The 13,691-nt window shown below is 56.3% G+C and overlaps 1 protein-coding gene across 4 annotated transcripts in view; it reads left to right on the top strand.

The window, feature by feature from the left end:
- Window positions 1–3,296: 3,296 nt before the first annotated feature.
- The window catches only part of PRDM11 (PR/SET domain 11), an 84,000-nt gene continuing 73,605 nt past the window's right edge, over window positions 3,297–13,691 (top strand). For 2 of the 4 annotated variants that reach the window (XM_058663130.1, XM_058663128.1), the window contains exon 1: window positions 3,297–3,803. In XM_058663130.1, coding sequence (XP_058519113.1) covers window positions 3,549–3,803 — 255 coding nt within the window. In that variant the 5' untranslated portion in view covers window positions 3,297–3,548. The remainder of the gene's footprint in view (window positions 3,804–13,691) is intronic. The other 2 variants (XM_058663131.1, XM_058663132.1) reach the window with 2 other exon arrangements.

Below are 13,691 nucleotides of genomic sequence, written 5' to 3'. Positions count from 1 at the left end.
CGTGCCTGGCTTAACACAAGGCCCGTGGCATCCAGGCCCTTTCAACAACTCTTCCAAATGTGGGTTTATTTAGAGGATTTATTTCTTGCCATTTCAAAGGGCAGTGGTGGTGGTGAACGTCTTTCCTAAAAGGCGGAGAGAACCCAGGCTGAGCCAGGCTGGGGATTAGAGAGTGGGAAAGCAGGCATGAGGGGAAAGCCACTGCCAAAGCTGTTGGGAAGGAGGGTAGCGTTTGGCTCCGAGCTTCCTGGAAACCCAAGCAAAAAGTGAAGGCTGACTGGTCACAGAACTCTTTCTTAGGAGTTGGGAAGATGCCCACCAGGTCCTCAGGGGAAATGCAGTTTGTTTCCGTTCTTTGCTGGCTGAGTCTTGAATGAAATTTCTCCCTTGGGGCTTTAGCGGGGGGGGGGGGGGGGTTGGAGAGGGACGAGGTTATTAATTGATACAATAAACAATGTCCGTTGTTTAAAGCACATGTGGAAGTGACTCTCCAGGGACCGCTGGCCCCCATCAATGCCAGGGACACATGTGTTTCACCGGGGTCTTACCGTGGGAGTATGGAAGTAGAAGGGGTTGAAGTGGCTTATCCTTCCAGAGAGCCATCCACGTTCCCTCAGAGCATCTCAGTGCCACAGACACTGGGATGTGACCAAGAACATCAGCAGAGTGTTTTGCAAGAGGAGGTTACAAAATCCTTGAAGCTAGGGCCCGGCGCGATAGCGTAGTGGTTAAGGTCCTCGCCTTGCACACGCCCCAGGATCCCATATGGGCACCAGTTCTAATCCCGGCAGTTCCACTTCCCATCCAGCTCCCTGCCTGTGGCCTGGGAAAGCAGTTGAGGACAGCCCAAAACCTTGGGACCCTGCATCCTCGTGGGAGACCCGGCTTTGGATTGGCACAGCACCGGCCGTTGCGGCCACTTGGGGAGTGAATCATCGGATGGAAGATCTTCGTTTCTGTCTCTCCTCCTCTCTGTATATCTGACTTTCTAATAAAAATAAATCTTTAAAAAAAATTCTTGAAGCTCACATCACCAACTTCTGGCTCCTGTGGCCTGTGCTCTGGGATGGGGGTGGGGGGATGAGGGAGTCCTTTCCTCCACCAGTGGATTGAAACACTGAGTTTTGGAAAATGACATGGACCAAGTGTGGGAGACATTAAACCACAGGGTCAGGTTGATCCTGCTCCTAGCTGTGTGACCTTGGATGAGATCTTCACCCCTCTGAACCCTGGCTTCACTGTGGGTGACAATGGCAATGACTGCCTGGGCCCCTACCTGGGATGAAATGCTACATGGTGACGCCCCTGGAAGGCGTGCGCTGCTTGCAGTAAATCGCTCACCTCCACATGTGGGTTCCAGCTCCGAGTCAGCCCACAAAGGAAACTGAGGCACAGTTTCACACTAGACTCACCTCAGTCGGAATGTCGTTGGGTCCCCAAGGTTTGCCTTTCACCCACACTGACTGGGAGAACCTGTGCTGGTCTTCAGCTGCCCCCGACTTCCCCTTCTGAGGTGGTTCCCTCTTCATTCCGGTGCCTTGCTTTCTTACCTCTTAGTCTAAACCCTGCAGTCAGGAGGATGCTGGTGCCCAGTAAGGATGGCCCAAGCACAGTGCCCACTACACAGGTGGATTGTGAGGACCGGCTGTGCCTGACCAAGGGCAGACAGACAACCAGGGCTGGTAGGACAGATCCCCCCCCTGCCTCCCTGTCTTCTGTTGCCCCTGTGCCGTGGCAACTCATTCCCTTAAAGGCCTCATTGGTTCTGGAGCCCGTGACTGTGCCTCTGCCCTTATCCACTTCTCTTTCTGGCTGCATTTGGCTTTGTCTGTCCCACCCACCCTATTAGGATGCCCCTTGTGGGAAAGTGTGGCCCCAGGGACACCTGGAGCTCCTTGTTCCTGCTGCCTGGAAGGCCATCCCACATGGGCCTGCCTCCCACATCATTTCCCTCAGGAGGAATAAAAAGCTCCTTGCTCAGGGCCCTGTCTCTTCCCTCTGCTCCCTCAAGTACATGGCCTCTAATAGACAGCTAAAGTGGCCACGTGCCCTTCATCCTTGAATTAGCAGGTGGCATGAGCTGCCCATGTCCCTGGGAAGCTGGATCCTGTCTTTTCTGTCTTGGTTCCACTCAGTACTGACCCTCTGCCTCCAGTAGACAGCACCTGTGGAGACCTGGGGACATGACGTGTGAATCAGAAGCCAATCACGAACGCCTGCTATGTGCGGCAAGCGCTCTGACGGCTCTGCACACCCAGCCAGGGCACATCACTGTGCCCTACTTTACCGAAACAGGAGTTCAGAGAGGGAGAGTTACTTACTCAAGATCATACAGCAAGTAGCAGAAAGAAGTGGGATTCCAAGCCACTGTGCCTGAGAGGCCACAGCAGATGGGACACAGGTGGGACTTTCTGCCTCTTCCAGCCCCGCCAGCAAAGAGCAGTTTTAAGGTCTGACCACAAAGCCCATCTGGGGAATGGCCAGAGGGGGGGACCCTAAGGGCAGCTGCCTGGACCAGTGTTGGCAGGAATGAGGAGAGAACTTCCAGTCTCTGCCCCATCGCCAGGTTTGTAACCCAACGTGCCAGGGCTTGTGTTGTCTCTAATGCAAAGTGGCTGGCAGGACATAGCGCCCCAGGCATTGTCCCCTGACCTCCTCCAAGCTCCCAGTCTCATGCCAGCCTGCCAATGGGGGAGAGTGTGTGTGTGTGTGTGTGTGTGTGTGTGTGTGTGTGTGGTGGGGAAGGGAAAGAAGGAGAGTAGTTTCACTTGATGCACCCCCACCCCTCCTCTCCCCGATGCTGAGCCCATTTCCCAGATGGAGACACTGAGCCACGCAGCAGCCAGCTGGTGCGGCTGAATCCGAAGCCCATACAGCTGTCAGCGTGGCTGTCTCCTTTACACATGTCGATGCATGTGCGGTTGGTGACTTTACCTCCTCGGCCCCACAATTGGCTAAATATTTTTAACGAACCCCCCTACCTGTTACCCACAGCCTCCAGCAGGACTCCCACTTTTTTTTTATAAGTTCATTTCCTATCTCCAAACTGCCAGGCATTTAGAAGGTTAATGGGAACTGGAGTGGGGTAGGGGCGGGTGTCCCCCGAACGGGTTAAAAATGGAGGTGGCATTCGTCTCTCCCCTTATCCCTGCAGCAGTTCCAAGTGGTCAGCCGCAGGTGGGATGGGGTGGGGGAGAAAGGGGGCGCCCCACCCCACTCTCCAAGGAGGGGGTAACTGGTGAAAAATCCCTCAACTTTTCATCCCGGTCCCCCAAAGTGTCCCAGCTGCAAAGTTCTGGCCAGCTCTTTCTCGCTCGTCTTTCTGTCTCGCCTGCTAGGCTCAGCGGGGCCGGATTTTAAACCTCGCCCTAGGCGCTGAGGCTCCCCACCACCCTCCCTGTGCGGGCAGGGCGCGGGGCCTGGGGGCTGACGGGGGCCCCGGCAGCGCTCTCCGGGGCCGGGTTGGGACGCTGGCTGGCGAGTCCCGGCTCCGGCCCCTGAATTGGGGGGTCCGCGTCGGCCCCAAACGCCGCTTTCTTCCGTTTTCCATGTCATTTCCTGTACTAATAAGATGGTGGTCAAAGCAGGGGAGGGGAGCAGCAGCGAGTCGCCGCCGCCGCCGTCGCCGCGCCGAGGCTGGCGCTGAAAACTTTGCCTCGCCGGGGACCCGCGCGCTCCCGCAGCGCCGGCCGCTCCCGCCGCGGGGGCCGCCAGCCTCGGGGGGCCGCGCCGCCTCCGCCGAGCCGCCCGCCGGGCCGCCCGCGTCGCCCGGGCCCCGCGGCTGCCGCAGCATTGCCGGGAAGGTGAGTCAGCCCGGTAGCCAATGTGGCCATTGAACATGGCTTCGGAGAGCGCTCGGCAGTTTGCCAGCGAGCGCACGGGGGGCTGCGCGCGGCTGCGGGGCTGGTGCGAGGGGGACCCCCTGGAGACGGGGATGAGGGCTGGGGGTCCCCGGGATCGGGGCGGAGGTGGGGGTTGGGGGCGGCAGTTGGGGGGGCGGCGGCGGCGCGCCGGGCCCCGAGGTGGGTTAACCCTCGGCAGGTAGCAGCCGCCGCCGCGGGATTCGGGGGGCCGCCCTCCGCCTCCTTCCTCCCCGCTTGCTCGCCTTGTTACAATGTAGCCGACGTTCCGCCCGCTTGACGGACGTGGCCGCCGACCAATGAAAGTGGTGGCGCGGCCGGGCGTTGGGAACGCGGAGACACGCGTGGGGCGGGGCGCGGGGCCAGGGGCTCCGGCTGCCGCTGCTGGCCTAGTTCTGGGGGGCGACCAGCCCGGATTCTGTGGCTGGGGGAGCTCGAGGAGCGAGGGTCTTTCCCAGGGGAGTCTCGGGGGTGGGGGCCTCGCGTGGCATTGCTCCCCCACCCCCCGTGATCCCTCGGGTTGGGAGGGTGATGCAGAGTGAGTCTTAGTGGCGGTCAGTCTGTGCCTGATCACTCCAGGCACTTAACCTGCACCCAGCCCCCCATTCGCAGTCCCCGAGGTATCTTCCGATGCAGAAACTGCAGAAACTTGGTTGCCTATGACCTTGCGCCGTCAAGGCCAGCATGCCCTAGGTTAGTGGCTGCAAGGAGAATGGCAGCTGTCCTGGAGGATACAGGCGGTGCTGGTGGAGGGAAGGAAGGGTTGGATCCATGCCCTCCCCACCGATGCTGTGGGCTGGGAAGAAGAACCGTGCAACATCTCTTTGGTCCTGGATGTTTGCTTCATGCGGAGGGAGGCTGTCGTAGGTGATTCAGAGCGGCTGAATCCAAACACACCAGGTCCTTGGGCGTGGGGGTGCAGGAGACTATGGGAGTGTGATTTGTACACTTCGGGGCTCTTTTGATCTTTGCTGGAGGGAGAGAATTTTCCTCGGGGCATGATGCCCCTGGCATCCAGCCTGGCTTTTGCTTCCGTTTCCTCGTTTCCTCTTGGGTTGGGATTGTGTTTGGGGGTCCCCCCAAGACAGGTGTGACAGGTTGGGGGGGGTCTCCTCCCTCCTCCTGGGGAGTTGGGCCTGGTCTTTGCCCAAAAGCTGGGTGATGGTAGGCAGGTGGGAGTTCTGTTTATCTCTTTGGAAGGCTTCCTAGGTCCCTGGCTGTATTTTGTTGAGCGGAAAGAGCTTCTTCCTTGGAATCCATCCTCCTCATGATGACTGTGACTTTGGGCTCTGCCTGGTTACCCTTGAACTCTCTGAACCTTGTTTTTCCATCCTTGGATTGGGACCAGTGGGATCCTGTCCTGGCATGGCAGTGGTGAGAGTAAGTAAGCCAGCAGAGAGAGGAGACACCTAGCTTGTAGTTGAGGAAGCATTGGCGCTCCCTGGAGCTGAATGCACCTGTCAGGGGTGCCTATAGGTGCTCCACCCTGCATCATCCAGTCTCTGGCAGTGGGGGGAGGGGCACCGTGGCAGATGGGGCTCCCTGCCCTGGCCGAAGGACCCCTGGCCCTGGGGTGATAGCCATTACCCCGTGCACCTGTCCTGTTTGGACCTGTGTTCTGACTCTGTCCTCCCAACCCCTTGGATCAGGTCTGCTTGGTAACATCTGTTTTCATTGGTGTGCAATACAACTGCATCTTCCCTCTCCTGGACGTACCTGGATTTCTCTAAGTCTGGGTCGTTGGAAAGACAACGTTGGACCGGAGGTCAGGAGCCATCCCTACAGATTCCATTGCATCCTGGGCCTGCCCCCTTGGCAGTCAGTCTTGTAGGCAGGACACATCTGTGAGCCTCTTAGCCAGACCCACAGGGCCCTAACCTTGACCATGGGCACTGCAACCTTGGTGTCCCCATCTCTCCCCTATCCCCAGTACACTCCATCTGTGGTCTCAGGGAGGGTCCCCTGGGTGCCAGGCCACCTCTTTGAGGTTCCTGTATCCCAGTATCTTAGTTAAGGCATCACTGTTGCCCTCACCCCACCATGACAACAGCAAGAGCCCCCCAATATCCACCTGCAACTCCGAACTCCATGACAAGCTCAGCATTGCAACCAAAGGGACCCGTCCCAAGTCAGAGGACATCCAACTTCCCAGTTCCCATCTAGTGCACCTACTGGTTTTGCCAGTGCACTGAGGGTGAAGAACCCTATTGTCAGCGGGTGATCCAACTGCGGCCCTTGCCTCAAGCTTCTCTCCAGGGCTTGCCTCTCCAGTGAGTGAATGAAGGAAGCTTGCCCAAGGGCAGGATGAGGTTAGAGGGCTCATGTATCTTTCAAATATCCCCAGGCCCTGCAGGCACTTAGTGACCCATGGAGACCTTTCAGAGTTCTGTCTTCCAAACCCTGGTGGTAGAGGGATGGTGGCTGCTTCTGCTGGCTTGGTCCCTTTGCTGCTGGGTGAGCAGAGCTCCTTGGGGACCGCAGTGGACTGGCCTGCTGCCTGCTGCAGGCCCTGGAGTGTGTGGTCCTTGGGAAGCAGCCGCTGCAGGCTGACCTTTTTGATATGCAAATCTGAGCCTGTCCTTCTGTGCTGCGAGGGGGAAGATTGAAGTCCTTCAGCTGCCCTCCTGGGGCTATGGGGATACCGACCTATGTCCCTCTTGTTTGCCACATTCCAGCCAACACAATGCTGTCCTCATGCTCTTGCCCCTACCTTGCCCTAACCAGGCCTCTAGATCCTTCCACCATGTGGCTTCACTCTGCCTCCTCTGGGAAGTCCTCCTTGATGACAGTCTCTCTCGGTCCTGCCCACCTATTTCATAACCCTCATCTATGGCTGAGATCCATTGATCAAATCCTGACTCGATTGTTCTACTCTCTGGCCTGACCCTCGGCATAGGAGTGCCAAGGGAGCTGTTGAGTGTCCAGCTAGATCCCTGAGCAATGTTGGGGACTGGCCCTGTGTTGGGGAGGTGCTGAAGATGAGGTGAGTGAATGGCACATCCCGAGCTGTGGCCATGTGGGGCCAGCGAGAGGAAGGGGGACAGATAAACTCCCCACCTACACAGGTGTACATGTCTCAGGAAGACCATGGGTGAGAGAAGCTTCTGAAGATGGACAGGCTAAGACATCAGAGGCCCTTGAGATTTCTGAGTCTGGGGAGTGGGAGATACAGTGCAGGGGTCACATGCAGCCAGTCCAGGGATGCTGGAGAGGAAGAGGAGGTGGAGGGTGATAGCTAATACTAGCTGCTTATGACACATGTCACATATTTCAATATTCCCATTTCAGATTGAATACACTGAGGCTCCAGGAGATACAGTGGAGTAGCCAGGCATGACAGTTGGCCAGGACTGGAACCCTGGCAGCCTGCTGAGCCCTCCTTAGGGATATCTCTTAGAGTAAGGGCAGGAAGTGCCCGTGAGCTATGAGCAAAGGAGGCCCAGGGTCTGAGGATGCTAGGGTTGCTCTCAAATTGTGTGGTGCCCCTGCATGCCCTCCTGGAATGTGAGCATCCCCTGAGCCCCATGTTCTCAAAGTGGGGTCTTGGAGGGGTTCCCCTGGTTGCTGGCCGAGGGGCTGTGCTGGAAAAACAAGCCATGCAGAAAGAAAAAAAAAAAACAGAAGAAGAAAAATGTGCTGTTATTTTTAAAAAGTCTGTTTCCCATTGCAGATTTGTATCTGTAGTGAAAGCGCCCCTGGTAACTCAGTGCTGGGACCGAGGCCTTATAAGAGGGGAGTCCTGGGATGCTGACTGGGGTCATTCAGTCCTTCCTTCCTTCCTTCCTTCCTTCCTTCCTTCCTTCCTTCCTTCCTTCCTTCCTTCCTTCCTTCACTAGGCACATGCATGGCAGCACTGTGCCAGGCCTTGTGCTAGGCTTGGCGCTAATAACGTGTGGCCCAATCCTTGCTTTTCAAAGGGCCCAGGTCTGTGTGCAAATCAGCAGGCAGTGAGAGCTTAGGGGAGGCCACTATAGACCCTAAATCATGAAAGGCTTCATGGAGGAGAAAGATTTTAGGCTGGACTTTGGAGGATGGGTAGGATTCTGAGAGGGGAGGGGCATTTTGCATGGGCCTGGTTGGGTGCAGGTGTGGCACATGCAGAAAGGTGAGACTGGGCAGAGAATCCTACTAATAACATGACTGACATGCTAGTTGCTACCCTGCCTCAAGACCCTGGCACTGGCTGCCCCTTCCCAGCAGTGCTTGGACTCTGTCACCTCCATCAGGACTTGTGCTCAGATTTCATCTCCTGGGTAGTTCCTGCTTAAAGTTGCAACCCGCCCCACCTCCCTGGCTAAAACACATGCTGCCCTCCATGTCTTACTTGTTTCCATATGAGTTGGCAGACAGCAGTTGTGTTCTCTGCTGAATGAACAGCACCCAGTGCATGGTGACCAGGAACTCCAGTGTGTGTGTGAGCAATGAGTGAACGGAGCACCTACTGTGTGCCATGTGCCCTTCCTGCCTTCTCTCCAGTGTCCTGCTAGTGATGCTCTTGGCTGCCCATCCTGCACTTTAAGAAAGCTAGGCTTGAGGAGAGATGAAATAACTGGCTTCGGAAGCCACAGTTAGTAAGAGGCATAGCTGGGCTCCGAACCCAGGCTATGAGAGATGGTGAGTGTGTTTCTTTTAAAAAGATGCATTTGTTTATCTATTACTATTTGAAAGAGTTACAGAGATCTTCTATCTTCATTCTTCAAATGGCTATAGCAGCTAGGACAGGGTGTGGGTGTGGCTTGGACCATCATCTGCTGCTTTCCCAGGTGTATTAGCAGGGAGCTGGATCAGAGGTGGAACAGCTTGGACTTGAACTGGAGCCCATATGGAATATCAGTGTTGCAGGTAACTGCTTTATCGGGTGTGTCACAATGCTGCCCCCACTCCCTCAATAGATGTTGAGTGTTGTGTCGTGGAGTTCATGCTCCGTTTTTTGGGCCACAGGGACCTCAAAGGGCGTTAGGAAGAAGCTGGTATGATGCTGAGATCCATGTTCTAGAAAGCAGTGAGCAACAGCTTGAACCTGGAGGCTGTTACAGTACCTGAGGGAGAAGAGGTGAGGGTGAGGTCTATGCATGGCCTGTGCCCAGAAGGTCCATGTAGATAGATTGAGGTTCAGTTTCAGAGGCTACAGGTGTCCTAGAATGTTCCTGGTTTCTGTGACGGAGGAGGAGCTGGGCATCCCCAGAGAAGTTCTTGCAAGTTGCTCATGTTGGGCCTTGGCAGGACACAGGGAGTAGAGGAGGAGGCAGGTGAGGTCAGCCACCGTGCCAGGAGAGCCTGTGGATCTCAGGTTCCCCCCAGTGCCATTTCCTCCTCTGCAAAGAAGGGGTGAGTACTGGGTCAGCCTCATGTGCAGCTCTCTGCAAGTGCCGTGAGTGACATAGGGCCAGCTTTGTGGCCACCACCTCCTGGGACATATGGTCTGTGGACAGATGTATGCATGGGAGGGAGAGAGCAACCCTGTGGCTGCTGAACGGTGGGTAGGCTGGCCACACCCTGTTCCATCCATGTCTGAATCTCAGTATCCTTTCTGCAAGCATAGATGGTGATGTCATGGCAATCTCACGTTCTATGGGTGAAGATGTTTTCCTCTGTGTCCAGGGGGTCAGGTCAAAGGTGCCATTGTCCCTGCACAGGCTGGGAGAGCAGCTGTGAATTTCCTGGGCGCTTGGTCAGCAACAACCCCTTGAGGTTGCTGCCACATCCTTTTATGAATGAGGAAACCTGGTGCTCAGAGAGGTTAAGCTGCAGGTCACACAGGCATATTCTCCATCTTCCCAGTTACCTGAAGAAACCCATACACATAAAGAAAGTCTTAGGAGTCTCCTGCTTGGGTTCGATAGCAATTCTTAGCAGGTTGTTTAAGTGCTTCTTAAAAAAGGGTGTGTGAGTGTGTGGGGGGTACTGTTGTGGCACAGTGAATTAAGCCACTGCCAGTGATGCCAGTATCTCATATGAAGTGGCTGCTCCACTTCCGACTCAGCTCCCTGCTAATGCACCTGGGAGAGCAGCAGGTGGTGGTCCAAGTGCTCGGGCCTTGCTACTGGTCCCCCTGCTCCTGAGCCTCAGTCTCAGATCAGGAATGGAATCTCTAGAACCTTCCATGGCTTTCCTTCTGCCATCCCCCTCTCCCACACCACCTGACTCAGAAGGCCAGCTCAGGATTTTTCTCCCAACATCATCTTTTTCCACAGGGTAGCAGACAGGCTGATTCTTAGAGCTTCCGCTTTATAGCTGAGATCAGTGAGGGTCAGGGGTGGGTGGTAAGCTGCAGGGGGTCCAGTGACACACATTGTGACCTCACATCTAGCACTCCTTCCTCTGCTTCCTGGTCTTTCTCCTATACTCAGAACCTAGTGGGGACCTTGGGGCTGTTGGCAGTCTCTGTGCCCTGGGGTTCCAACAGAATGCTGATCTGACCACTGCATGGACACCTGCTCCTGGAGGAAGAGACGGCAGACTGAGGTCACAGGCTTCGAAGATGCCTGATGTGGAAAGGGGGCCTGGGGCAGGACTGGGACGAAGGTAGAACCAGCAGGTGGAAGGATACGTGCCAGGGCTGGGCTGGTGTGGGTGTCACTAAACAGTGAGAAAATATGGACTTACCCAGGCTGCTCCCATTAACTGATGCTTTTCCCCAGGGGAATGGGGTCTGGGCCAAGAAGGGCTTCTGCTGCCCTGGTGCCCAGGAGGTAGTTGGCTTGGAGATGGTTGAGGGGCAGCCAACTAGGACCTAGCTGGGGAGGACTCAGTGGTGTCATGGTGCGAGGTGCAGAGAGGTGGACTTGGAGGTGAGGGGGTGGGGTGGGCCTAGCTTACAGGCTGGGACCCTCTGCTCGCCACAGCCCAGCTCTCTCCAGTGGTGAGCCCTGGGGTTGTGTTTTCCTGTAACGTAGGGGGAGGAGGTTTTGGAGAACTGTAAGAACAGCTGTGTGCTGGGAGAACCAGACTAGCCAGCAGCTCCTGGTGATTCCAGAGGTAGCAGTTCCAGGTACCCCAGGGAGTGAGGGTGAGGACAGAACAGCCCCTCCACTGGAGGCATGGAGTCAGGACAGGGAGCCTTGGTAGCACTGACCTCAAAGAGAAGAGCTTGGTTGTTTGGGGGAGGGGACTGTGAAGTGGAAAGATCTAGGGTGGGACTTCCAGCTGGGAAGCTCAGGATTGATAACCTTTTTCCCCACTTGTCCCTCTTCCTTTCTTCAGTTTTGAAGCAGAGTGTGTATGAGAGAGAGAGGTATCTTCCGTCTGCTGATTCACTCTTCACATGGCTGCAGCAGCCCGGAGCTTCTTCTGCATCTCCTACGTGGGTGCAGGAACCCAAGTACCGAGGCCATCTTCCATTGCTTTCTCAGGCGCATCAGTAAGAAGCTGGTTCAGAAGTGAAGTGGCCAGGACTTGTGTCAGTGTCCATATGGAATCCCAGCACTACAGTCTAAGGCTTAGCTCACTATCCTGTGATGTGGGCCTCAGAATGTTTGATAAACATTCGTAACATGAGGCTGCAGGGAATGCATGGGCTCTACCCCAGGCTGCAAGTTGTATTTAGTTGTCCCAGTTGCCACTTGATGCTGGCAGCACCAGGCTCTGTTTGAGACCTAGAGAAGCAAAGTGACTTACTGTAGTCAGAGCTCTGCTGCCTGGAACTGCCTCGCTCTCACTACAGTGGAAGGGGTGGCTGTAGCCTGTGCCAGCAGGGGTTCAGACTGGATGACCTGTGGCAGGTGCCAAGGTTCTGCACCTAGGATGCTGGGGGGATGGCAGGGGTATTGAGAAAACGCAGGATGTGGGCAGCTGGGTCACTGTATGCCTCTGGGAAGTACAGTGCCATAGCACGAGTCGTGGGTGTCCACAGGGTTGCCGGGACCTTCTTGTCCAATATTTGGGTCAGCAGCTGTGTCTGGAGCCCTAAACCTGGGTTCCTCTGAAAACAGCAGGAATACAGTGGCATTCTAGGACTGCAGAGAGATGCCGAGGGACCCCTGCCCGCCATCCCTGAGCCAGTGTGAGATGAGCTCAGATGTTGAGCGTGAGCACAGAGGGATGCAGGTTGCAACTTGACATCACCATCACTGCGGCATTTAAAAAAAATGCCTTTTACAAAAGCATGGATTGGCAGCATATGGGAACACTTAGCAAATAAGACTTTTTTTTTCCCCGCCAATGGTTTGAGCAGCTTGGTGCTGGGGTGCTAAACTGGGAAGGTAGGAAGTGTTCTGCTTGCCTGTGGACTTGGGCGAGAGAGTAGCAAGTCATTTGGCCTTAGGCATGTTGCAGGAGGAAGAATGCTGGGCTTTCCTGGGAGGAGTGCTGATGACCTTGAACAAGAAGGGCAGGCATGAGAGGCGTATTGAAGAGGGAAGAGCATTTCAGGCACTGGGAACAGCACTGTAAAGTGACAATCAGAAGACTCTGTGGTTCCAGGCAAGGTGGATGGTCTTGAATGTTTGGAGAAGTGATGGAAGCAACTGGAGGGGCAGGCAAGGGCCACGTGAGGAAGTTGGGACTGTATCCCAGAAGTACTGGGGCACCCTTGAGGGTTTCTAAGCTGGGAGAGACCCTGCGAGCTTTATACTCTAGAAAGGCTCCGCCAGAGGCAGTGGACTTGAGATGAGAGAACGTCATGGCCAGACGGGTCTTTAGCCATAGGAGGCCTGTGCTCCGGGGCCCAGGGGAGTCAGTTATTGGTGAGCAGGCTTCTTTCTCCTCGTCCCCAGAGTCAAGGTAGGCCTCTTCTCATTTCCAGACTCAGGGCATGCCTCAGATGTGTCCTGATCGTGGCTTGTCCTGATGTGACTTCCTGGCCAAGATGATACCCCCTCTTGTCCCACTGCCCCACACTGTCACAGCTGCAGGAACATGTATTTCAATGAAGCCTGGGCCACCATCCAAGGCCACATTCAAGAGGGTTTGAGGGACAAGGGAGGACTGAAGGGAGCAGCGGTCTGGTTTGCTTCTTGCCCCAGACCAGGCTTGGGATCTGACCCGGGGAGTTAGCAGGGCGGGGAGCGCAGTGGGGCGCTCTGTGCGTGTTCCAACCTGGGCCAGCTCAAGGGAGCCAGCTGTGCAGGGTCAGGAAGTCAGCACAGCCCTCAGTTCTGAGGCAACCTCCTGTCTCTGAGGAGCCACCTTGCCGGGTTCCTTGTGGCTGCTGGGAACAGACTGAGGTGTGCCTGGGCCTGCGTGTGGCCACAAGTCCTGGAGAGAAGGGGGCCCAGCTTGGGAGGCAGCTGCTGCACTAAGTGCCTCTCCCGGCAGCCCTACCTACACCCTCCTCCTCCACTGGGGCCCTGGTGTGGGGGGCCCAGCCTCCTTCCCTCCCTCCCTGCAGCTCCCAGACAGGCTGGGCCCCACGCAAACTGCTGGCTGCAGTTCAGCAGGGGCTCTCGCTGTCTGGGGTCCTGGGCAGGGTGTTTCTCCTCCCTCTTTCTACTTCCAAGCCCAGGCTTTAGGGGCCAGGAGGGGAGGCGTCACCGGGGTGCTTTGCTTGTGGCAGTGGCCTGGCTCCTGCTTGGAGACAGGCTGCTCCAGTCCTTCCACAGTGCTGGCTCTCTGCCTCGGCTGGTCTCCCGCTGGGCTGGGTCCTTGCTGCAGGGCCCCTTCTGAGGTCACCTCCAGGCCTCATTCTGCTGCACCACTCTCCCCCCACTGTGAGGGCTTGGTGGGACCTCTTTCTTTCTCAGGGGCCTCTCCCCTTCACAGGGCACCCCCAGCCTATTCCACAGGGTTGAGGCTGTCTGCTCAATGCACCTGAGGCCATCTGGGGGCAGAGCACTGTGTGTGTGGGGGTCTGATCGCTGCCTGGCTCTAGGTCTTCCAGTGGCAGAGCTGTGC

Source organism: Ochotona princeps, chromosome 4 (assembly GCF_030435755.1).
Source record: "Ochotona princeps isolate mOchPri1 chromosome 4, mOchPri1.hap1, whole genome shotgun sequence".
In the NCBI taxonomy this organism is placed as follows: Eukaryota; Metazoa; Chordata; class Mammalia; order Lagomorpha; family Ochotonidae; genus Ochotona; species Ochotona princeps.
Note: the sequence above shows the minus strand (reverse complement) of the source record. Positions and strands in the feature narration are given on the sequence as shown.